This window comes from Puma concolor, chromosome E4, assembly GCF_028749965.1.
Source record: "Puma concolor isolate L17-30 chromosome E4, mPumCon1.1.hap2, whole genome shotgun sequence".
NCBI lineage: Eukaryota > Metazoa > Chordata > Mammalia > Carnivora > Felidae > Puma > Puma concolor.
This window is the reverse complement of record NC_141683.1, coordinates 67,073,428-67,097,538: the sequence shown is the minus strand read 5'-3', so window position 1 is coordinate 67,097,538 and position 24,111 is coordinate 67,073,428. Positions and strand designations below refer to the sequence as shown.

The 24,111-nt window shown below is 43.6% G+C and overlaps 1 protein-coding gene across 8 annotated transcripts in view; it reads left to right on the top strand.

Moving 5' to 3' along the window:
- AHCTF1 (AT-hook containing transcription factor 1) overlaps positions 1 to 24,111 on the top strand; it is an 80,509-nt gene that overhangs the window by 50,997 nt on the left and 5,401 nt on the right. For 7 of the 8 annotated variants that reach the window (XM_086694378.1, XM_086694382.1, XM_086694379.1 and 4 more), the window contains 12 exons: positions 2,064 to 2,208; positions 2,285 to 2,416; positions 3,326 to 3,476; positions 3,964 to 4,114; positions 4,693 to 4,791; positions 7,251 to 7,443; positions 10,021 to 10,224; positions 11,092 to 11,506; positions 12,813 to 12,936; positions 14,855 to 14,940; positions 17,626 to 17,834; positions 19,582 to 21,574. In XM_086694378.1, the coding sequence (XP_086550504.1) occupies positions 2,064 to 2,208; positions 2,285 to 2,416; positions 3,326 to 3,476; positions 3,964 to 4,114; positions 4,693 to 4,791; positions 7,251 to 7,443; positions 10,021 to 10,224; positions 11,092 to 11,506; positions 12,813 to 12,936; positions 14,855 to 14,940; positions 17,626 to 17,834; positions 19,582 to 21,574 (3,902 nt within the window). Of the gene's footprint in view, positions 1 to 2,063; positions 2,209 to 2,284; positions 2,417 to 3,325; positions 3,477 to 3,963; positions 4,115 to 4,692; positions 4,792 to 7,250; positions 7,444 to 10,020; positions 10,225 to 11,091; positions 11,507 to 12,812; positions 12,937 to 14,854; positions 14,941 to 17,625; positions 17,835 to 19,581; positions 21,575 to 23,772; positions 23,906 to 24,111 lie in introns of all 8 variants that reach the window. The other variant, XR_015246300.1, reaches the window with a different exon arrangement.

Below are 24,111 nucleotides of genomic sequence, written 5' to 3'. Positions count from 1 at the left end.
AAAAATACAAGTGGCCTACTATACGTCTTTCTGCAACATACTTTTATCACCTAGGTCATTTGGAACTTATTTCAGAATAGTACAAAAAGAGCTTCCTTATTTTTGTTGTATAGTAATTCGGTGTGATGGACCAGTATTTATTTAATTTCCTCCCCTTAGTGAACATTTACGTGTTTTGCCATTTTAAACATTGCTACGAGTAACTGCACGTTTTGCACAAGCACAGATGCAGCTCATAAGGTATAAAATCCTGCAAGTGGGATTGCTTGGTGAAAGGACATTTGCAGTTATAATTTTAGGAGATGTGGCACATTGCCCTCCATGAGGGTTAGGCCGCTTTACCCCGCGTCACCTTACCCTGTGTCCTTTAGTTGGATGAAGTTTTAAGAAAGTTACTTGCTTGATAGTCATATTCCTGTGTCCTTGCCATGTTTTTATTCTGCCCGCCTTCCCCCACTCCAGTCCTGAAAGCTGCCAGCCCCTCCAAAAATTCCAAGTGCTAGATTAATTACTGTCAGATTTCGTGCGGATCTTTCAAGACATTTTGTTATCTTAGTAAGTATGAAATAAGTCTGTAAGTGTTTATAGGCTTTGTTCATTGGTTAGTTTTTTTAAATAATTAATGTTCATACTGTTGTAAGCTTGCTTTTTTTTTTTTAACAGTATATCATGGGAAACACTGCTTATCCAATGGTCTTACTGCCCGTGGAAGGACAGCCTCATGGCCCCCACATGATGTCCAAAACTGCCTAGTTGAACCCGTGTTCTCTAATCAGATCTTGCTTTATCGATCAGTCACAATATTTTTTTACTGAGTGAAGCAAGCCCATCACCGGCCCATAAACACTGTTCCATGGTCCCACTGCCCTCATGCTGGGTGTCTGTTCCACGGGAGCCGGCTTTTTTCTGCCACACCACACTACTCTTCTTCTGTCCAGACCACATTAGCTTATGTCTTCTGACTCCTGTGTACTTACTTAGCTTTTCTATTTTACACGTAAGTAATGGTCCAGAACAGCATCACGTGAAGCCTTCTCGTTGATATTAGCAAACTTCATTATGTAATGATAAGGTTTTTTTTTTTTATTAACTTGTTTTATTTTTTATTTTTTAAAATTTACATCCAAATTAGTTAGCATATTGTGCAGCAGTGATTTCAGGAGTAGATTCCTTAGTGCCCCTTACCCATTTAGCCCATCCCCCCTCCCACTACCCCTCCCGTAACCCAGTTTGTTCTCCATATTTATGAGTCTCTTCTGTTTTGTCGCCCTTCCTGTTTTTATATTTTTTTTTGTTTCCCTTCCCTTACGTTCATCTGTTTCGTCTCTTAAAGTCCTCATATGAGTGAAGTCTTACGATTTTTGTTTTTCTCTGACTACTTTCACTTAGCATAATACCCTCCAGTTCCATCCACGTAGTTGCAAATGGCAAGATTTCACTCATTTTGATTGCCAAGTAAAACTCCATTGTATATATATCCCACCTCTTCTTTATCCTCATCCATCGATGGACATTTGGGCTCTTTCCATCCTTTGGCTGTTGTCGCTAGTGCTGCTATATAAACATGGGGGTGCATGTGTCCCTTTGAAACAGCACACCTGTATCGCATGGAGAAATGCCTAGTAGTGCAATTGCTGGGTCGCAGGGTAGTTCTATTTTTAGTTTTTTGAGGAACCTCCATACTGTTTTCCAGAGTGGCTGCACCAGCTTGCATTCCCTTCTTTTTTTTTTTTTTTTTTTTTTTTTATGAGAGACCAGGAGAGCGAGCACGGGAGAGGCAGAGGGGGGGAGAGAATCCCAAGCAGGCTCTCTGCTGTCAGTGCAGTGCCCATTGCAGGGCTCAAGCTCACGAACAGGGAGATCATGACCGGAGCTGAAACCAAGAATCTGACTCTTTACCGACTCGGCCACCCAGGTGCCCACGATGATGAGTATTTCATAAAAGCTTAAAGTACTTGTAAATTATATACACAGAGCGTGATGAGGTTCTGTGGGTGGAGCGCTTATTTTGAATACCTCAAACAGCTTTTCTAACACGAAATCGTGCTGAATGCCGGTTTCAGGTACGTGGTGGAGGCCTGGACTTTCCTGCGGCAGCACTCCGCCGGCCTCAACGTGGAGGAGCTCCTCAGGCACGCGTACGAGGTCTGCCAGGACGCGGGCCTGATGGAGGATTTGCTGCAGCTGCCTTTCACCGACACAGAGCAGGTGATGACCCCCAGCAGCAGCTCGGCAGAAGTTCCGGATATGCTGGCGGCTCACGACTGTGTTTGGTTCTTCCTAGGAATGCTTGGTGAGATTTTTGCAGTCCAGCACCAGTGTCCGAAATCAGGAGTTCCTTCTAGTTCACTACCTGCAGCGTGCCAATTACGCCTCTGCCCTGAGGCTGAACCAAACTCTGAAGGCCAATCTCACGGTATGGTTCAACTTGTTTCATTATGGGGGACAAGAGAAGAAGGAAAACTGGTGACTTTGTTGTATAAGAGTTTGTACTTTGGGGGCGCCTGCGTGGCTCAGTCAGTGAAGCGTCCGACTTGGGCTCAGGTCACGGTCTCGCGGTTCGTGAGTTCGAGCCCCGCGTGGGACTCTGTGCTGACAGCCTGGAGCCTGCTTCGGATTCTGTGTCTCCCACTCTGTCTGCTCCTCCCCCGCTCACACTCTGTCCCTCTCTGTCTCTCAAAAATGAATAAATGTTAAAAAACAACAGAGTTTATACTTTGGTAACCACTGGGGTTTTTATATAACCTTGAGCTTGGAGAATTCCTCTTGTTACTTCTGTAGCAGATTGGGAGCGGGGAATTAGTACTTACCTGATTCTCTCATAAGTACGTCATTTCTCTTTGGCTAACTACCCACACTTCTTGCGAGACTAACCACCCCACTCGGAGAATAGGAGGCAGGGGTGGAGGGGCAGTAGGAGTTAACACTGTGCAAAGAGCATGGGCCTTAGGGGTCCGATTGATTCTTCTTTGTGCTCTGTGCTTGAAACACATTCTCTGAGCCTTGGTTCCTTACCTGTAAAATGTCAAGGTCTCTTCGTGGGGATGCGCAGAGGTGTGTCTGAAGGGACATGGTGCCTGACCCACGTAGACCCTTGGTGAACGATAACCATTGTTTTAGTAGTTGTGAAGGATCGAGGCCAGTGGACAGGGACTGCTAATGCAGTTAGGTGTATGTCAGAGGTCCTGGGTTGGGAAGAATGGATATGAAGGGAGGAGGAAGATACTCTTAGGTATGCAGAATTTATTTTAAATGTTAAATACGTAAACGTAACGCTTAATGTTTTTCAATATTAAATTTTTACCAATTACGGCATATTCAATAGAATGATCGGGATCCTCTTTTGCGGGAGAGATCAGAGGTTCGGAATGCTATAATAGACCAATATGGGAAAGTCCTTCCTAAAATCCAGCGAAAATTAGCCTTTGAGCAAGCCAAGCCTTACCATCTGTCCACATCACCAGTTCTTCAAGAAGGTAAGATTTCATTGAAAACTATCAGAAAGTATCGGGTGAGAAAGGATATCAAATGATTACCTTCTGAACCATTGTTAGCTTCTGTTTAGCTCACTTTTGCTTTGATTCATTACAGTAGTTTTTTGTTTGTTTGTTTGTTTGTTTTTTACTGGCCACTCGAGCTGCCCCCCCGCTCCCCGTCCCCCAACATAAAAGTTTTCTTGGAAGTTTGTATAGTTTATTTAGCAGTGTAGTACAGAGTAAAAGAACTCGTTTTATTTCATTTGGACACTCCTGTCCCAACTTTTAGAGAACATGTTGGATAATATTTTTACTGCCTCCTAAAAGCCCAAGTTGTTGAATCTCGCTGCATATATGTTGTTAAACTAAGTATAACCCTGAACTACTCTTCTCTCATGACCCCTGTGTTCCAGTCACTCTTTCGTTATTAGTCTAGTAAAATCCTGGCATCAGAGATGAAATTGACCTTGCGTTCTTTGTTTCACAGTTTCTAGACCCAAACCATTATCGACTGTCACAAAGCAGACCGGAACAGGGACCGTGTTAACAAGATCTACCTTCATCAGTAGCGTGTTGTCTAAAATTGGAGAGGTTTGGGCAAACAGCGACCCTAAAGACGGCACATCAGCCTGCAGCAGGTACTCTCTCCTCACACCCCGTGACAGCCTGGCTTCTTGTTAATCCTCCCTGGATGTCAGAAGCTGTCATCAGCAGTCCAGCCTTAGCGTTTATTAGTGTGTTTAAAAAGGAGAAACTTGTATGTTGACTATTTTTATTGTAAGAAGAATTCTTTTTGTCTTTAAATTTAAAGGCATTTATATTTATTATTACTTGTAACTGAACGGAAACATACAGAGTAAAAAGCAAAAGCCCTCCTTTCCTATCTAATCCCTTCTTGGTTTTTTTTTAGTTTATTTATTTTGAGACAGAGAGAATGCATGCAAGCATGGGAAGAGAGAGAATGTGTGCAAGCGTGGGAGGGGCAGAGAGAGAGGGAGAGAGAGAATCCCAGGCAGGCTCCGCGCTGTCAGCACAGAGCCCGACGCGGAGCTCTGTCCCATGAACCGTGAGGTCATGACCTGAGCCAAAATCAAGAGTCGAATGCTCAACCGACTGAGCCACCCAGGAGCCCCTAATCCTACCTTCTTAAAGCATATTTTAATGTAATACTCTTCGTAATACATAATCCAAAGTTAAATTTTTATTTTCTTTGTAGTCCTAAAACAGAAGGACCATCTCCTTCTCTCCCACATGCAAAAATGCCTGAGGCATTTGTTGGAACACCAATTTTAAAAACGTCACAAAAAGTTTCTAGGTAAGACTTAACTGAATCATTTTTAAGTCACAATGTTAGACAATAATTGCACTGTAATTTTTAATTAACTTTAAAACTTTACATGATTTTAAATTCTTGAATGAGTTTTCGTGCATGCTTCTAATTTTTTTCTAACTTGGTAAGTTGTGTAGTAATTTTAGGAAACTTTACACCAGCTGCTAGCCTACTTAGAAATTTTGCTGAATGACATCAGACTGCTTAAAGAAGCAAACTTTGTTTTATTACAATCATGAGCTAAGTAAACTGTTAACTTGCTTTCTTTAATATAAGTTCCTGGTTGACTGATCTGTGACTCAAAGTCGTTTTTATAATTTGTGACTAATTCGGTTGGCTCATCGAAACTTTCTCCTGTATAGCAGAGCCCACTAAAATGCCTTACGTGGCTTCAGATGCAATAATATTTGTACATCTTCACCTGTGGTATTAGGAAAGTAAATAGTTAAGTTGAAGTTTTGCATCCAAGATGAAATTGCGATTGTATTTCATTGAAAATGTTGGATTGTTGGAAAAAGTACTCATATCCTCAAGAGTGGAGAACAAACAGGTGTCTCTTAATGTTTGGTTCTTTGTCTTTAATACACCATGCTCATGATTGTTGTAAATTTCTGATCGTTTACATTTTATCAAGAACAGAATTACATTATTTTAGGAGAATAAAATGATCTGAATTTAAGGTACTCAGAAGAAGTTAGTAATTTACAAACGGGGCCTAAGCTATTTATAATAAAGTGGGCATATTTTCAAAGCTTGACCAGGGTTTTCTGTTTTGGGGGGTTAGATTTAATTAGGTGGAGGTGGTGTTCTTTTAATTACCGGGAAGGTTATCTCAAATAAAAGTCATTATTATTGTCATTCTGTTTTCCTATCAGTAGTTCCACTTTTTCCCCCACAAGTCAACTTTTTCTCAGCCCCTTTGTACTTTAATAGATCTGGGGTTCAAGAAGGGAGCAGTAATAAAGGTTTTCAGACTCATGACTAATGGCCTGACGACCTAAAGAAAAAGAAGTATTGAGACTCCTTCAAAGCTATGATTAACTCAGAAGGAAGAAAGTCAATTGAGGTGTGAATACTTATTTTTATAGAAACCATTCCATTCCCTAATTCTGTGTTTCAAACTGGTTTGCATTAGTGGGTAGTGAGTAAATTTAACGGATTGTGACTAGCATTTCTTTCAACGAAACAGAAGAGGTCATATCAGTGGGCACTGCATATGGCGAGGCTAAGTGTTAGTCTGTGTAATTTATGTTTTGTGTGTGCGTGACCTGAAATGCATTACTTATTTGTATCATGGTAAAAAATTGTGGAAATCCTAAGAACTACATTTTTAAAGAAAATATCATAATCAAAAAGTGCTTTTTCTTGATAACTGTTTTAGTAGAATTTCAATATATTTGGTCTTACACTTATTAGTATAAGAATTTTGTGTTTACTCAGTAGGTAACTTTGTTGCACAGGCTGTGTTTTTGAGAATCATTCATAAACAGGCACCTCGAGCATAAATATTGACACAGTGCAAAGGCACGTAGCAAAAGATCTATGGGGGATAGTTCAGCATAAAAGTGAGCAAACAGTTTACAAATAAAGATTTTGAATACAAATGAGGCAGAGAAGGAAGAGAAGAATTAGGAGAGGCAAGAAAATGTCTAGTGGCCTGACTGGGTATTTTTGATTTGGTGGAAATCTCAAGGCTGTGCTTATTAGTAAGCATTATTTATTAAGCTAATACTTCCGAATCCAACGAATGTTTCCCACTGGGTAACAGGTTGGGTCTTAAAGCCCCATCTGTGAACTATGTTCATCTACCATCACAGTCATGAAAGTCTCACTTGAATGTAGAGGACAGAAGGGCAAGGACGGGGGTGGGTAATTCCTGGGCACCAGACAGGCACTACCTTTCCGGTTCTTCTCAGCTGAACCACAGAGTCATTTGGGGGAATTAAAAATGTTTTCTTTTTATTGCTACAAAATATAACCATCAAATAGACTGTTGACGAGGAAATTGGGGAAGGAGTGGCTTATGCAAATAAATGGTCTATCAGAATTTGTAACCTGAATTTTCACTTTTGAATTTAAAGTCTTTATCTGTAAATTAAGTTTTTAAGCTGTTGGGACTATGCGTGCTTAATACAGATTCTTGGTGAGATTAGCGTTATCATTTGTATAAACTATGTCCAGGACATCACAGAAAATGATTCAGCAGAATCTTGAGATTCCATTTTGTCACTGCCCTCATTAATTTGAAAAAATAAGGTTTTTTGTGTGTGTTGGTGATCATTCTTACGTTGCAATAAAAACCAAAAAGGTCAAGCAAACCAGTGTTCATTATGTAGGTCATATGTAGAGAAAAGGAATTTTTACGTGTTCATAAAAATGAATTCTAGCAGATGGATCTGTCTACAAGTTAGTTATCCGGATCTTTGTGTGTGCTGTGATTACAGACCGCCGGATTCGGTCGTTCATCCCGTGCCCCAGCCGTCTCAGCATTTGGGATTTATTCAGCAAACCCCCCCAAGGTCTCCTTTATACCGAGCGTCCAGTTCATTGCCAGTAAGGTCACAACAGAAAGGATCGAGTCAGAGCTCTCCCAGGGCTTCGGAATTCCGCGTACTTGAAACTCCCTTTGTAGTGAAGGTGAGTGTTAGGTACCTCGCATTTGCGGGGAAGCTGGGAAGCTTTCACCTTCCAAGTAGAAGGGAGAAGGAAGCTGTTTATAACTGGTATCTCTGGGTAATTGACAGCTTTAAATCTTTTGGGGGGAGTTACCTTTCCAAACTGTTTATTATATTTTTACATCTTAAACAGACTTTTACTAAATTTACCTTGTGCGCTTAATTGAGGTTAACAATTACATTGTTGTTCCGAGAGTAACGCAAGTCTCTGTGGTTATTACAAGTTGAAACCTGTAACCCTAACCCTAACCCTAACCCTAACCCTAACCCTAACCCTAACCCTAACCCTAACCTCTGGAAAAAGGTTTCACGTTGTTGGGTTTGCTCCCCCCACCCCCGCCCCCTCCACTCCTTCTCTGCTACTGTTTGCTCTTTTTCCTTATATCAGATGCTTTTAGTTCTTAGGTTTATTTTTATTTATTTACATTCTCTCCTTTGGTGAAACTGTAAATTGTTACTCCTTGCTAGCAGCATATCTGCCTTGAATTCCTTTTCCCCCACATCTCTGTTAAGTCATGAGTTGGGAAACCACAACAGTAGACCTGCGGTGGCAGGGAACGGGCACCTGCTTCCGTCCCGCTGTCACAGTGGTCAGCTGTGTGCTGGCACCTAGCCCATCATCCTGCCGAGTCCCACAGGCTCCCTGCCGTTGTTTTTGTCAGTTGTTTCTGGATATTCCACACTGAGAGTAAAGCCAGGGGATTCTTAAGTTTCAAAGTGAATAAAATAGTTCAATAAATGCCAGTCCAAAAATAGTTATTAAAAGCACTTGAAAAGAAGGTGGATAAGCTAATTAAGTTCCTGACATTTAATCTGTAGGATACTGTGATTCTTGTTTTCTTTCTTCCTTCCTTTCTTTCTTTCTCTCTTTTCCTTTTCTTTTTTCTTTTCTTTCAATGTTTATTCTGGGAGAGAGAGAGCGTGCACACACGAAGTGGGTGAGTGGGGTGTGTGGGGGTGGCAGAAGGAGGGAAGAGAGAGAATCTTTTTTTTTTTTTTTTTTTTCAACATCTATCTATTTTTGGGACAGAGAGAGACAGAGCATGAACGGGGGAGGGGCAGAGAGAGAGGGAGACACAGAATCGGACACAGGCTCCAGGCTCCGAGCCATCAGCCCAGAGCCTGACACGGGGCTCGAACTCCCGGACCGCGAGATCGTGACCTGGCTGAAGTCGGACGCTTAACCGACTGCGCCACCCAGGTGCTCCATGAGAGAATCTTAAGCAGGCTCCACGTGGAGCCCCCCTCAGGACAAACCTGAGACCATGATCTGAGCCAAAATCAAGATTCCAACGCTCAACTGAGCCACTCAGGTGGCCCCCCCCCCCCTTTTTCCCTTAAACTTGTTTTTGTTACTTTGTTTTTATCCATAAAAAAAATCACATTTTGGGGCACCCGGGTGGCTCAGTTGGTTAAGTGTCTGACTTCGGCTCAGGTCACGATCTCATGGCTCATTAGCTCAAGCCCTGCGTTGGGCTCTGTGCTGACAGCTCAGAGCCTGGAGCCTGCTTCAGATTCTGTCTCTTTCTCTCTGTCCCTCCTCCACTCATGCTCTCTCTCTCTCTCTTGCTCTCTCTCTCGCTCTCTCAAATATAAACATTAAAAAAATTTTTGTTAAAAATCACATTCCATATTCTATCATGTAGTTATTTTGTGCCTGCTACCAAAAATAATCTAGGAAAAAAAATCTATGCAATAATTGAAATCTGATGGAATTTAGTAATCTAATGGGATACAACAGTTTGCTAGTCCTTTAGAGGAGAAGTTAAGTGAAGGAATTATTTCTGCTAAACAGTTTCTGTGCTAATTATTTTTATTGATTATAGTAAATCCTCAGAGGATTCTCAGAAGTAATCAGTTACTGTTGGATTCATGTGATGAAATTATATTTTTCGTGAAACAGTCTTAAAGTCAGGCTCATCTGTATTAACTTGCTGTAATTAAACCTAGTTCTTTTCATTGCATGCTATCATTTCTCTTCGCCTAGCTAATGCTTTGTAAGCAACCATTAAATAATTTATCTCTACACTGTATTTTTGTTTTTAAGTTTATTTTGAGAGAGAGCGAGCACGTGCATGCGGGGGAGGGGCAGAGAAGGAAGGAGAGAGAGAGAAAGGGAGCGGAGTAGAGAGAGAATCCCAAGCAGGCTCCACTCCATCAGCGTAGAGCCTGATATGGGGCTTGAACTCACAGACCGTGAGATCGTGACCTGAGCCGGAATCAAGAGTCGGACACCTAATCGACTGAACCAGCCAGGCACCCCTACACTGTATTTTTTAAGTGGAACTTCAACTGGGAATAACCAAGGCCTTTAGAATGATTGTGGATGCAGTTTTATGTCTTGTAGCCTTATGTATAGAAACCTCTGAGTAGAATTTTGTATTTTCTTCCCAGTAATCCATAATAAAAGTTTTTATTGATGTGTTTATTGGAGATGAGCATATATAGCCACTGCTGTGACTTGGTTGACCCTGTCTGTCCTTCTGTAAGTGTCTTTTACAAACACTAACGGTGCAATCCCATTTGTTCCTTGTCACAGAAAGCTAAAACTCTGGCCATGTCAGTCGCTTCCTCTGGATTTGCCGAGTTCACTCCTCAGTCCATCCTAAGGTCTGGTCTTCGAACATCACCTTTACTGTCTCCGTCTCTGTCGCCTGGAAGGTCCCTTTCCCCTCCTCTGCGACTTAAAGAAACTAGAATTTCATTCATGGAAGAAGGCGTGGCCACAAAACGGACTGCTGAAGTAAGCCTGTTAATAGTTGGAACAAAAAAGACTTAATAAGAATATATTAGCTTTTACAAGTAAAACGATAAATCCATTTAAATAATACCACTCCAGGGGTGCCTGGGTGGCGCAGTCGGTTAAGCGTCCGACTTCAGCCAGGTCACAATCTCGCGGTCCGTGAGTTCGAGCCCCGGGTCAGGCTCTGGGCTGATGGCTCAGAGCCTGGAGCCTGTTTCCGATTCTGTGTCTCCCTCTCTCTCTGCCCCTCCCCCGTTCATGCTCTGTCTCTCTCTGTCGCAAAAATAAATAAACGTTGGAAAAAAAAAAAAAAATTTAAATAATACCACTCCAGAGTTTTGTATGCACTCTCGCAGAGTGTCATGAAATCAGAAAACATTAGTTCAGAAAGAAACTCATGGTATTGGCCGAGCCAAACCCATCATTTACAAGTGAAGAAAATATAGCCCAGAAGCACCAAGTAAATTGCCTAGAATCAAATAGCTATTTGGTGGCAGAAACCTCCTAATTCTTAGTCCATGTTTTGTTTCTTACCTTATTCATCCTCTCTCTTACTGAGACCTTAATTGGTTGTTTAGGCGGGTATGTTGTCAGACTTCCACTGTGGTTGATAGGACACCATTTGGTATCAGTGGGCCATCTTGCCTCCTGTGTTTACTAGTCTTTTGGAAAAACTGCCTCGTTACCAGTTAGGGAAACATTCACAGCCACGTATCTGTATCTGGAAAGATGGATTTAGAGCGAGTGTTGACTGAGGAGAGAATCTAGACAAATACCAGAATTGGAGAGCGTGGAGAGCTGAGACTCGACTGCGACTTCTTTTTACTAGTCAATATTTTCTTTTTTCCAAAACCTCTTACTTGACAGGGGGCAGACGAGAGCAGAATAAGACTATCTTTTACGTCACCTTTCCATAAATGTGGAGTTCCGGCAGAAAACAGACGGCTGAAGAGCGAAGACAGGACAGCAGCCTTTTCCCCGAATAGTCCCGAAAAGGACCATCGAGAAATGGACGTGAGATCGGAGGACACGGCCTCACAGAGTTTGGAGAAACTGGACACGAGCAAAGAAAGTAGCGGTACCTCAACCAGGTCGGACCAGACCACCTTGGAGTACCAGGACGCGCCATCCCCAGGAGACTTGGAAGATCTTTTTGTGGCCTCAAAGCCAGTGAGCCCTCCCACAGAATTAATTGCTAATTTGACTGAACAGACAGAGAAGGACAGTGATCCAGACATTCTTGAATCAGAAATAACTCCTCCAGACCTGGAGAAACAAACGGGTAAGAACTCATTTCCCAATATTCACAAGATTTGTAATAGAATTCTTCCATTGTAAGAAAAGCATCGGGATTGAACAGTCATATGATCACAGCGGACTAGCTTGTAGGCACAATGCGCGCAGGTGACGTCAGGCCCTCTTACGGCTCTGAGAAGTAACAATACGAACTCTGCAGACTAGGTTGGTATGGTTTTTAACTTGTCCAGCACCCTCAACTTTCTAGAAAGCTGCTCAGAAACCAGGTCGTTCGTTCGTGCTCTTCACTGTCCCCACTGCCAAAATCCTCTCTGGGCGATCAAAACAAATCTCCAAGGGCCCATGAATTTATAGCTTTATGTTTATCCATCGGAAAGATTTTGAGCCCCTAACGCATGTGCAGCAGGTGGGCTCTTTCTGTGTGGGCTCATTGCTGAGAGTCAGATAGTGAGTGAGGCAGACATGGCCTTGCCCATCGGTAACTTAGAGCCTAGTGGACTATAGATAAACGAACAAACACTTAGACTGTTGTTTGATACATGCTATTGTAGGCGGCATGGAAGGGGCCGGGGGAGAGAGGAGAGAGACTTGGCTTAAGATTGCATCAGAAATTTAGCCCATTTTTGTATGTTTCGACCCCCTGCGCATTTAAAGGTAACTCCTGACTTTAAAACTGTTAATCTAAATACTTCTATAGAAATCTGTGTCCTAGTGGTTTCTTTGGGGCTCTGATGTCTGTTTCCCAAACACAGGCATTGGCAATTGCTCTAAGGGCCTAGGGCTGTCCCCGTGAATAGCATCTGTCACTTTGGATGTGCTCGGTTCCACTAAAATATCTGAATGATAAAACATGAAGATGTTCATGGCAGTATCTTCATCGATGATTCCCGAAAAGATCAGGCAGTCTCAAATAGAAACTTCTGTTCTCATGGGAGATCATGAGGCACAAACTGTAGAGTAAAACTGACTACATTTGAATCTCGGCTCCTTACTAGGCCTGGGATAAGATGTGACTGCATGCCTTTGTTTCTTTGTCTGTGAAATGGGGGGACAGTTCGACCACTTTGACTGTTGAGGACTAAGTGCGTCGATCTGTGTACAACACTTGCACGTTAAGCCAGAAGTGAGAGGTGTGGATTAAAGGGGCTCTTGGACTGGGCTCAGAGAACTCGAAGGATCTGTGGCATTCTGATGCCGGGGAGTAAACCTAACGGTATAAAAAAGCGGAGCCACCAAACGTGTTCGAAAGTAATCGTCCAGGAAGGACTGTGAGGAATCGCTAAACATTTGGCATAAATCATTATAAGTGTTCTCCACCGTGTGATTTCCAGGCCCTTTGGAAGAGGCGGAGGCACAGGACCTCTTAGTCGCAGAGGCGGAAGTTTCCGAGTTCAGTCACCTGAGCCCCGTTCAAGGAGTCGAAGCTTCCCTCAGTGTACCAGCGGCCCACGAAGGGTAAGTTAGTGGAGAGAAGTTCCCGTGTTAAGAAAGTATAATAAAACGGTGAACCGGTTGTTTAATATTCGTGCGTAGATGAGCTTTTATTTTAGATCTTGGACATTCCCATTTCAGTAACGGTTTCTGTTAGGAAGGACATTCTTTGGGTCCAGTGTGTGCTACTTGGTAGTTACTGTGAATCCTAGAATGAGACTCCACATTTCCTGAATTTATGAAGTCATGATGAATTGAGGCAGATCTCCTCTTACATGCTTTGGTGATCCCATTTTTGTTGAGGACCAGAGTTGGATTTCCAGCCGTGCGTTCCTCCACACCCTCCCATTTCTGGTGGCTTCAGGCCGATGAGGTGCGTCTGCTGTAGCACAGGATGGAGTGTAGGAGAGGCAGTGCTGTTTTTGCCATCCTGTGAATCCGAGACTCTGCCGGCCGAGTTTCTGGTTTTGAATGACTGCCTGAACCACAGTGCCCCCCCACCAGTTTTATTCGGCGTTTGCACATTTGGGCAGCGTTCCTAGGTGGTGTCGGGGAGGGTGGGGCGGTGTCCTAGTTGGTGTTGGGCAGTGGTGCTCAGTGTGCTCCAACAGACTGACGCTGGTTCCCGGTCGGTTCACGGTCTGCGACAAGACAGACAGGCAGCTTGTATGAGAATATCGGTCAGTGTACCACGTCCCTTCTTGGACGTCACCGAACTGACCAGTGAAGTGATTGACCTGGCAGAAGCTCTTCATCGGGTCGCAAGGCGGACACCTCGCACATCAGGACCCTGAGCAACACTGTTACAGAGGAAACAGAAAAGTGGCAGCTTTGATCTCGAAGTCGTAAGGGTGAATTAGCGTGCACACAGTGTGATCATGTCATGCTGTCCATGGTTCATCGCCCTGTCGGGCCTGCTGGAGTTCACAGAGCACCCACGAAAACCAGTATCATGAAGGTTGCGTCTCCTGCGTGACCTTGTGTGCTCAGTTGTGTGCTGCCCTTCCGAGAAGAGAGATCCTGATTAGCTGGAATCTTTGCCAGGCTTTCATAGAAAAATGGGAGGACGTAAGATGAAAGGATTGTCTAGATTGTCTTATTGTCTCATTCTCCTGTTTCTTGAGTTTTAATGAAAATATTTATTGCAGTGGGTTAGATGGTTAATTACAAAAGTTACAAAGCAAAGCGCAGTCACGTGACAAGAAACTTTGTGGTCACTGTGGGTAATAATCTGGGCGGATAGTCCCCATCATGACAAGCTGTGTCCTTTTTAAATATAAATTTATCAGCCGTTGGTTCTTGGTTAGCTTAACGTTGTGAGAGGAGTCTTAAAAATACACCTATGAAATAAATATATGTAATATTCCAAATGCATGCTTTTTCTTGCATTTATTTTTTAATTTTATTTGTCCCCTCTTTACAAAGGCAGCATGCTTTAGTTGGGTTTGGGGGAAAGGCCAGCTCAGCATAGGAAGGGATCACCGTCCCCATATTTGCAGAACTTAACTTTCATCAAGTGATACAGGTCCCATCGGTCTCCCACTGTTTTATCATCCTCTTTTTAGATGACACTAAAACACCGAAACTGACTTTACTGAGTATATAGGAGATACTCCGTAATACCTGGTAGACTTATTTAAGGATGTGCCCACAGTAATTTAAAAACTGGCATAAGTGTAAGTTTATATTGATCGGCATGCCACTGTTGCCAACAGAGTAAAATACTAGAAAACAGGAATACCGAATCCAGCACTGCTTGTTTCTGAATTCACCTACAAATTTTACGGTGTTCTTCAAAATGAACTTGGGTGGTTCATTCATAATGAAAACCTCAGTTTTCGTTACCAAAATGACATGTGGCAGAGGGAGCAGGATTATTAACACAGGTAAGAGCAGGTGGGGGCCTTCGTACACGCTCACGGACGTACTTCTGTTTCTAAAGGAAAATCGTCGCCCTGAAATCCCGGGTACCAGTTCTAGACGAAGGGGTAGTGTCTGTCGCGGCTGGTTCCTCTTCACTCAGAGCAGGTAACAGTACACGTGTATATTTTCTTGCCTTCAGAATTCTTTTTAGTGTTTTAGGAGTGTTCTGTTCCTAGAACAAAGGAATCTGTTATCTAGATTTTCTTATCACAGTTCTTCCTTTTTGGTCAGATTCCGTAGCTAAGGGAAGTGAGTCTCTCTGAAGGCATTCTGTGGTCTGCCAGTAGAAGTCTTAGAATGGTTTTTGTGGACATATTTTCCTTCAGAACATCAAAGAGAGGAAATTAAGTTCTCAATCCCCAGCCAGACTGCATATCTGCTTTTGATCACCTGGGACTGAGGTGTCTACACAGGGCAACTTCTGGTTTTGTGTTTGTAATAACTTAAGGCCAAAATTGGCTTTTTACTATTAGAAAACAATCACAAACAACTGCATTTACTCTAGGGAAGTTAACGAATATATAGACTTCATTTTTTTTTTTTAATCCAATGACTTTTTTTTTTTTTTTTAAGTGCCTCCTCTTAGACCCTGGTTGTATAGAGATGAGAGAGGAACATTTTCCTCAGCTTCCAGCTGGGTTTGGGGAAAGCAGGCATCTTGAACTTAGCATTTTGCGTGATCACCTAACAGTACTATGTTATGATGTTGCTGCTGACTCTGGAGCCCATGCTCCATACCTATAATACCGCCTGCCCGTCTCATTATGAATAGGGATTAGGACAGACTTGAATAAACTTGTTTTTTTCCCCTCATTAAGAATGTAATATGTCTTCTTTTAAGTTTATTTTTGAGAGAGAGTGGGGGAGGGGCAGAGAGGGAGGGAATCCCAAGCAGGCTCCACACTGTCAGTGCAGAACCTGATATGGGACTCGATCCCACCATCCACGAGATCATGACCTGAGCTGAAACCAAGAGTCTGTCCCTTAACCAACCGAGCCCCCCCCCAGGTGCCCCTAGGATGTAATATACTTTTATTGTAAAATAATGAGGAGAGCACAGCCAAGTAAAGTAGAAATCCCCATAACCTGGATATCTACTTTAAGGACCCATTATTGGCAATTTAAAGTATCTTTCCTGGATTTGTGTGTGTGTGCATATTTTCCTGCGTATGTGGGAAGAGAAGGTAAATGTGGAGGCTTTGCTTGGACTCATAACCTAGTTCCGCACTTAATATGTAAAGGCTATGGGCTGTACCTCCCATTGCTTTGTCTATAAAATATTTATACCTTTAAGTGTTAATAAAAGCTCAATTAAAAAATGAAGGCTCAATAAATGTTGTCTATAATTATAAAACATCACCAGTTTATTACCAAAACAACTTTCTTTTTCAGTTAGCACTAAACTTCTGACTTTTTCCTATGTCATTAATATAGATTAACCCTGTCCTTTTTAACAGTCGTGGTCGTGTTCCCTCGTATGGATGTTCTGTGGTGGGCTTAACTCGTGCTTATTGATGAACATTCGGGCTGATCGCCATTTCTGTTTTGCCATTTCATTTCTGCCTTGAATTTTTTTGTGTGTCCATATCTTGGCACATTTTGTGTCAGTATTTCTCTTCAGTAGTTCCAAACCATGAGCTTCCTAGGCAGGTCAAGGATTATGCACAGATTTCTAGGATTTTCTCCAGGGAAGGTTATTCGCGCTTTCACACACCTACCGTTGGAAGGTAAAGTGCATGCTTCCCCCATTCCTCTGCCGGATGGACAGGTGACAGCTGCCTTCATTTCGTTTTATAAGCTGTCTTTGCGTCTTTGGGGTACTGCTGGCCCCATTATCTATTAAAAGTGTGAAAATAGTTTTTGTTTTTTTTCTTTAAACCTTTTTATTGATTTTTGTTAAATTCTAAAGGTTTTTAAGTTAGACACCCCCCACCCCACCCCCCCGCCCACCTGCCACAAAGTGTTTGGGATTTTGTGTCATTCACAAACCCAAGTGGCATATAAATAACTATGAGTGCTGGTAAGTCTTTGGCAAAGGTAAAGAGGATTTTTGGTTTGTTTTGTTTAGATGAGCTGTCGCCCTCCCTCAACGCCCCTCTAGCTTTTCTAAGTGGTAGAGTGTATTTGTGGTCATTTGGATGCTTTCTGCCAAAAGAGATCTAGTCTTTTTCCAGCGAGATAAAGCCCTGATTGCATGTCCCTCGCGTCATTCTGTAACCGCTCGGCGGGGATAGCTGGTTGCCACTAGTCACCTGATGAAGTTTCCAGGCTAATTGAATGGAGAACAAACATCTGAGCCCCTCAGAGCAGTCGTGTTCATACTGAAGTTTCAGAGTAAGAGCAAGAATTCTATCCAAGTTGAAAAGAACCCGGGCAGGGGCACCTGGGTGGTTCACTCGGTTGAGCGTCCGACTTCAGCTCAGGTCGTGATCTCACAGTTCCTGGGTTCCAGCCCCACGTCAGGCTGTGTGCTGACAGCTCGGAGCCTGGAACCTGCTTCGGATTCTGTGTCTCCCTCTCTCTCTGCCCCTCCCCACTCCCGCTGTCAAAGCAAGTATGTGTTGTTTAAACCGAATGGATACTGAAGAGATGGGATTCACATGTAAACCCTCACTGGCTTTTCCCGTCAGATGTCAGAAGCCGTGTGGCAATATGTCTGGTTTTCAAGGAAACAGTCTCCAGTGCAACACGGCCCTAACCTTTCTGTGGCTTCTCACTTAGTGTGGTGTGTATCTTTCTGGTTTTCTTTCCGTCTAAAACCTGGAGGATTAACTCTCTTTTGTCTTTCAGCTGCGTCTGACGTCCATGGTGACACTGGGGACCTGGGGCTTGTTGCCTCCGAAAGTCCCGTTACCTCTGGTCATAAGTCTGACCAAGAGATAGCACTGACCTTAAAAGAAGATCATGAAGTAGCAGCCGATGTGCTGAAAGCAAGTGTTGACTTTCCAGAAGAAAAGCCTCTTGTCTCTCACGGTCCTCCGGATACTCAAGAAATTCATGTAAAAACATTAATTTTTTACTTGTTAGTTGTGGTTTAGTTAGGTTTCAAACCGTAGTTTAAACCTAATGTATACGTTTACCTGACTGCTATCTAAAAGCCTCTTTATAATGTGCGTGAAAAAAAAAAGTGTGACTGTTTTGTGGAATATGAAAGAATAAATCCTTTAAGTGAGAAATTGTTTTTCATGAAAACCAAAAGGCTATGTGAAGTCACAATTTTAACAATTTAAATTAAAAAAAAGATTTTTTTTTTAATGTTTATTTTTGAGAAAGAGAGTACGAGCGTGGGAGGGGCACGGAGAGGGAGACACAGAATCCGAAGCAGGCTCCAGGCTGCGAGCTGTCAGCACAGAGCCTGACGTGGGGCTCGAACTCATGAGCCATTGACATCATGTCCTGAGCCAAAGTCGGACGCTCAACCGACTGAGCCACCCAGGCACCCCTAACAGTTTAATTTTTGCTTAGTATCTGGTTCAAATGAAAGGTCTTTTAGCCATGAGAAAACAGACCCTGGCTACTCCAGAGACAAGCATGGCATCAAAACTACTCAGAGCCTATATTTGAAAGTAATTGAATACAGTTAAATAGAACCTTTTCCCCCATGCATACTTGTAGGAGAATGATAACCAATGGGCTGGGGTTTAACCTCTATACCCCTGAGAAAGGATTTCTTTCTTTTTTTTTTTTTTTGGTATTTAATACGACTTGCTTTCTAAAAATTCCGTCACGTTTCTTTTACAATCAATGGGCAACCTTTGTACGATAAATGAAGTTAAGATAAAGCAAAAACGCCTCTAATTTATAGAAATGTGACTGGGTCGTATTTGGGAAGTTTCTTAACTCACAAGAGTGTGGTGCTTATCCGTATCCGTATCCGTGAGTATTCTCACTGTGACATAGGCGGCCACAGTTCCCATTCTTTCAGCTGGGAAGCTAATAAAACTGTGGGTGTGGTGTGAGCGGGAGCCCGTGTCTCTGGGTACTTGCAGTCTCTCCTCGCTGAATGTTTGGGGAGTGGGAAAATGTCATTGTCTAGGTGGGTGGGAATGTTCTACCTTCTTGGTCAGGAGATCTCTGTTACTTTCTACCTCCTCCTTTTTCTCCCCTTCCCTTACCAAAAGGTAAATGCAAGGACCATTCCTTCTTCCACCAAACCCTTGCAAGAGAGGTACTGAACTTGAAAGCCTTAGGAATTTCATGGTTTATGCAGCCCCAGCAAAGGCAAGAGGATTGAGTCTAGCCCAAGGGAGCTTATGTAGGTGAACTCTTCTTCAACCTTATGGGGATCGTGCTGTTTAGAAAAAGTGTGGCTAGTTAGGTAATGTGGGGATTCCCATTAAAATGCGATTTGGGGGTTGTTTCTCTCTGGTTAATTTTTTTTTCCTTGGGTGAGAACAGAATAAGTCCTTTAAATTCTTCTCACAGCTGTTGTTAGAATCGTGATAATTTTCAAGGTTTTATAAAGACTGTCTTTTTTTAGCTAGGGAAATGTGGGATTTCTATTTTAATTCCATTCAGAATCTCAGAATCTTTTTTTGTCTAGTTATTTTGACTGAGTAATAATGTCTGATGGCTTAAATGGACGTTTTATAAAATAAACCCATAAGCATAGGCCAGATTAAATGTAGTTTATGTTTAACAGCTCATAAACCAAGGGTGAGATGATTATTTAAAACCTTTGTGCTTTAGCTTCAAATAAATGCGTGAAAATCCTTTAACCCTTCTCTTATCTTTAATTCATTTTAGGTGATTGAACATGAAAAGCTTGGAGTTCAAGATTCGGGACACGAGGCTAACGATCTTTCATTTAATGAGTTGTATCCCTCAGGGGCCCTTAAGCTCCAGTATAACTTTGATACCATTGAGCGGCAGTTCTGTGACTTGCCTGATAATAAAGACTCCGCTGAGTGTGACGTTGCCGAAGTAGATGGGGAGCTTTTTGGGGCGCAGAGCAACTTTACCTTGATACTGGAAGGTGAAGAAGGAGAGTTTGAGACAGGTGATTCTGCCGCATCTAACGTGTTAGCTACAGCGGCGAACACGGCAACGGAAGAAAAACCCGCGTGCGGCGGGGAGAATGATGGTCGCGGACACGCCGCAGATTTCGTGTCTGTCACCACGAGTGACCGGGAGTCCCAGAAGCTGGAGACGTTACCATATGTGCCTGAACCCATTAAAGTAGCCATTGCAGAAAATTTATTAGATGTGATTAAAGACACAAGAAGTAAAGAAATTACTTCAGATACAGTGGAACCACCGTCCATTCATGACAACTTACCTTTAATAAGCCAGAAGGTAATGTGTCCCGGCAAGGTAGTCAGAGCTACGCCGAAGACTGTGCAGGAAACCAGTACACTGACCGTAAGCGTGAGCCAGACGCATGACATGATTTCCTCTAGAACGCGCACGAGAGGACAGCGCGTCCAAAACCTGAGTGTCAGACCAGCTCAGCAGGAGTCTGCGGATGTCGCCATCCCTGGCACCCCGGGGCTTTCGGGCGGGAGGAGAGCGAGGAGAACGAAGGACCTCTCTGGGGCTTCCGAAAGTGCCTGTTCTGACGTCAGAGGAGCGTCTCCGAACCAGCAAGTACCCCAAAATTCTGTTACTCCTCGGAGAGGACGGAAAAGAAAAGATCACCAAGACACTTCAGAAAGTGATCATCCTATGGCACGGGAGCCACCGGCCACTCCGGGTGGCTCACTCGGGAGGTTAAAATCCTCTCCGCTGCTGGAGCCAGCAGCTGAGGAAGTTAAGCTTTCATCTGTCACCAAAAAGACCCCTAGAAGAATTAAAAAAGCGGTGGAGAATGACGACAGTGTTGAAATGGTAGATCTAGGCGTAAAAGTTAGTAAAGTAGCACGTTCTGGCGGAAGCACCAGAAAACTGAGAAGTGCTAAACTAGGGGCTTCTGAAACCACGGGATATAAGCAAGATGGAGAAAGTAAGCTTTCACCTGTTACAAAAAAGACTCCTAGAGGCATTAAAAAAGCAGTAGAAAATGCCGACAGTGTTGAAATGGCCGATAAAGATGTAAAAGTCAGTAAAGGAGCACGTTCTGGCGGAAGCACCAGAAAACTGAGAAGTGCTAACGTCGGCTCTTCCAGAAGTGTAGGATACAAACCAGATCCCATGTGCATTGAAGAGGCACCGCCTGTTCAGCACAACAGCAGGGCCAAAAAGAGAGAAGTCAGCACGCCAGATGTTCCGGAAGACTGTCAACGTGACACATCCCAGCTGGCTCTTGAAACCGAATCGGATCTGCCTAGGAAACGGGGTAGGCCGAGAAAAAAACCACCTGAAGACGTGGGATCTAAGGCCACTAAGGAAGTGAGGAGTCCCAAGAAGACGCAGACTCCCAGCCGCCAAAGGAGGTCCGCCAGGAGCACCCCAGCCAGAGGTGGCAAGGCTGACGCCGGGAAGCCAGCTTTAGAAAAGTCCGTTTCCGTGCCAGCGGAGGAACTCGCCACGGTGACCAGTGCAAAGAGGAAGCTTACAAAAAGGACCGAAAATCAAAGCCAGACACGTGCATTACGCTTAATATCGGAAAAATGCACGGGCGAAGACCCAAAGGAACCAGGTGACCCAGAGGCCAAAGTGCCCGCTGCGGTGGCCGTGACCCAGTCCGCGCGTGGCAGGAGGACTAGGGCCAGCAAGGCCGTCTCACTGCTGGACCCTTCGGAACCAGAAACGGAGTTTGTCTTTTCTCCTCCTGTGTCAAAGGCTCCAAGGAAAGAGAAAGGTACTTTTACTTGTGTTCAAAGCACAATTTTCATCTCACACAACGTCTTCTATTTTCAGCACAGTTCAAGACTGTAATTGGTTATTTCTCCTGAAAATGATTAGTAGTTATAGAGAAGTCCTCCCTGTTCCAAAGAAGAAAACAGTCTTGATCTTTTAATAGTAAAATTTAAAGATTTTCTATTTCAAGGTTTATCTTAGATTCAAGACCTTTCTGGTCCAGTAGGACTCTTTAAATCCTATAATGCACTTGTCATGGGTCTTATCTTTTAGAATAGTATCCTCTCGTCATTCTGCCGTCAGTGACTTAATTTCTCCCCCCATAGAATCAGCATTTTTCATCTAAGTGCAGCCGTGTTTGGCTCGTGACCCAGTGGATATCTGCAACCTCAGATTGTTTGGAGGGAGGGGAAGGAAGGAGTGCTAACATTTTGTCATTTAGGACGCAGATTACCTAAATGCGTGCTCCCGGTAGCCCCTCCCCTCCCAGTTGGCTCGGCTGCCTGTCCAGCCTGCCTCATGAGGCACTGTTGGGTTGGTACAGGGCACACCTTCCCAAAGGGGTGATGAGAACCTCTTACTATTTGGGTCTAAAGCATAGGTCTACATAGAATAACAAAGAGATTACGATGTCTCCGTGCTGTTAAGATTTGGAGGGGGATTTTTCAGTAAAGTGGGCAATCAAGAAAAAGGATCTAAAAGGTGCTGTGGCCCGACAGACCTGGTGCGGGAGTTCTTTGCAAATGTGATAGAAGCAGTTGTTTACCTAAGGTTTAAGATGTTAATTTCAGCAAAGCAGCTCAGGGACTTGTGAGTGAAGTAGGTGACTGTGTTGTTGTATTTATTTAAACCTTTTCATACAAACGCATTGAGAACAACCCATATTGTTAGACGCCTCCTGACTCGAGGAAGGCCACAGGGAGATAAGCCATTTAAAAGTCTGCAAACTGAAATTTTCTATATTCAGCATTCACTGCACAAGCACTTCTTTAATTTCCATATTTATGCAGTAATCCATTATATTAACATAGCTTGAGCCCAGGAAAGGGCGCTTGTCCTCATTTTTTAAAAATAATTTGAGGGGTGCCTGGGTGGCTGTCTCTGTTAAGCGATCGCCTCTTGACTTTGGCTCAGGTCATGATCTCATGGTTCGTGAGATCGAGCCCCGCATTTGGCTCTCAGCTGACAGCATGGAGCCTGCTTGGGATTTTCTCTCTCTCTCTCTCTCTCTCCCCCCGTCTCTCTCAAAATAAAGAAACTTAAAAAATAAAAATAAAAATAATTTGTGGTTGGGGCGCCTGGGTGGCTCATTCTGTTAAGCATCTGACTGGCTCGGGTCATGATCTCACGGTTTCTGAGTTGAAGCCTCACATTGGGCCCTCCACTGTCAGCATGGAGCCCGCTTCGGATCCTCATCTCCCTCTCTCTGCCCCTCCTCCTCTCTCTCTCTCAAAAATAAATAGACATTAAAAAAAATAATAATTTGTGGCTGTAGAAGGTCTCCTCTGCCCCCTCCCAGTGTTTTAAAGTCAGCTCTTTGATTTTGCAGTCCTGTGTAATTCAGTTCTTCCTGGTGTTAGGAAAGGTGGGCCACACCCATACTCTGCCCAGAACAGAACCGAACGCTCATCGCAGCTCACGTTACTAAGCTGCTCTGTTAGAGCTCAAATTACTGAAAGGCAGCAGTGTGGGGAGCAGAAGGTTATTAACACAAGTCTTTTCTGCTTTCCTCGTGACCTAGAACAGTGTAGCCAACACCGAAGTTGTGTGTTGTTCTGGTACAGACGGCAGACATCTCAGGAATTCTGAGTTTTGTCACCTTTGCAGAGTCATCCTCCCTCCATGTGCCCATTAACTATAACTTTTTCTGTAATAAATTCATGCCTGCCATAGAAAATCAGAAAAGTCATCTAGAGGACCAATAACCAGTGTTCGCAGTCTCTTCCCGTTGTAGGTATAGTTTGTTTGTTTTTAAATGCTTATTTATATTTGAGAGAGAGAGGGCAAGTGGGGGAAGGACTGACAGAATCCGAAGCAGGTTCCAGGTTCTGAGCTGTCAGCACAGAGCCCGATGCGGGGCTTGAACTCACGAACCATGAGATCATGACCTAAGCTGAAGTTGGACCCTTAACCGACGGAGTCCCCCAGGTGCCCCTGTAGTTTGTTTTTTTAAAACCCAACAGCCTGATGTGTGTACAGCTGTGTATTTTGCTTCCCCCCTCGCTCGCTGAGTATCTTCAGATGCTTGTGTGTTTTGTCACTCACACACTGAGGGCTCCTGGGTGGCGTCGCATCCCGCTGACGGGCCACAGGCTGCTCACGATTTCTCCTGGTAGGTATTTGAATGGTTTTCAGATTTTCTAGTAGTAAAAAGAGACCCCTTCTGGTGAGAAGTGATGAGAAATGGGGGGGCTGCAAGATGTCATTTCTGCCACTTTACTAGCTGGGCGGGTGGGGGGGAGGGGGCCGCATAGCCCTCCTGACCCTGCTTTTCCTCTGTGTGCAGTGAAGATGCCAGCGCCCCGCTCTGTCGCTCCT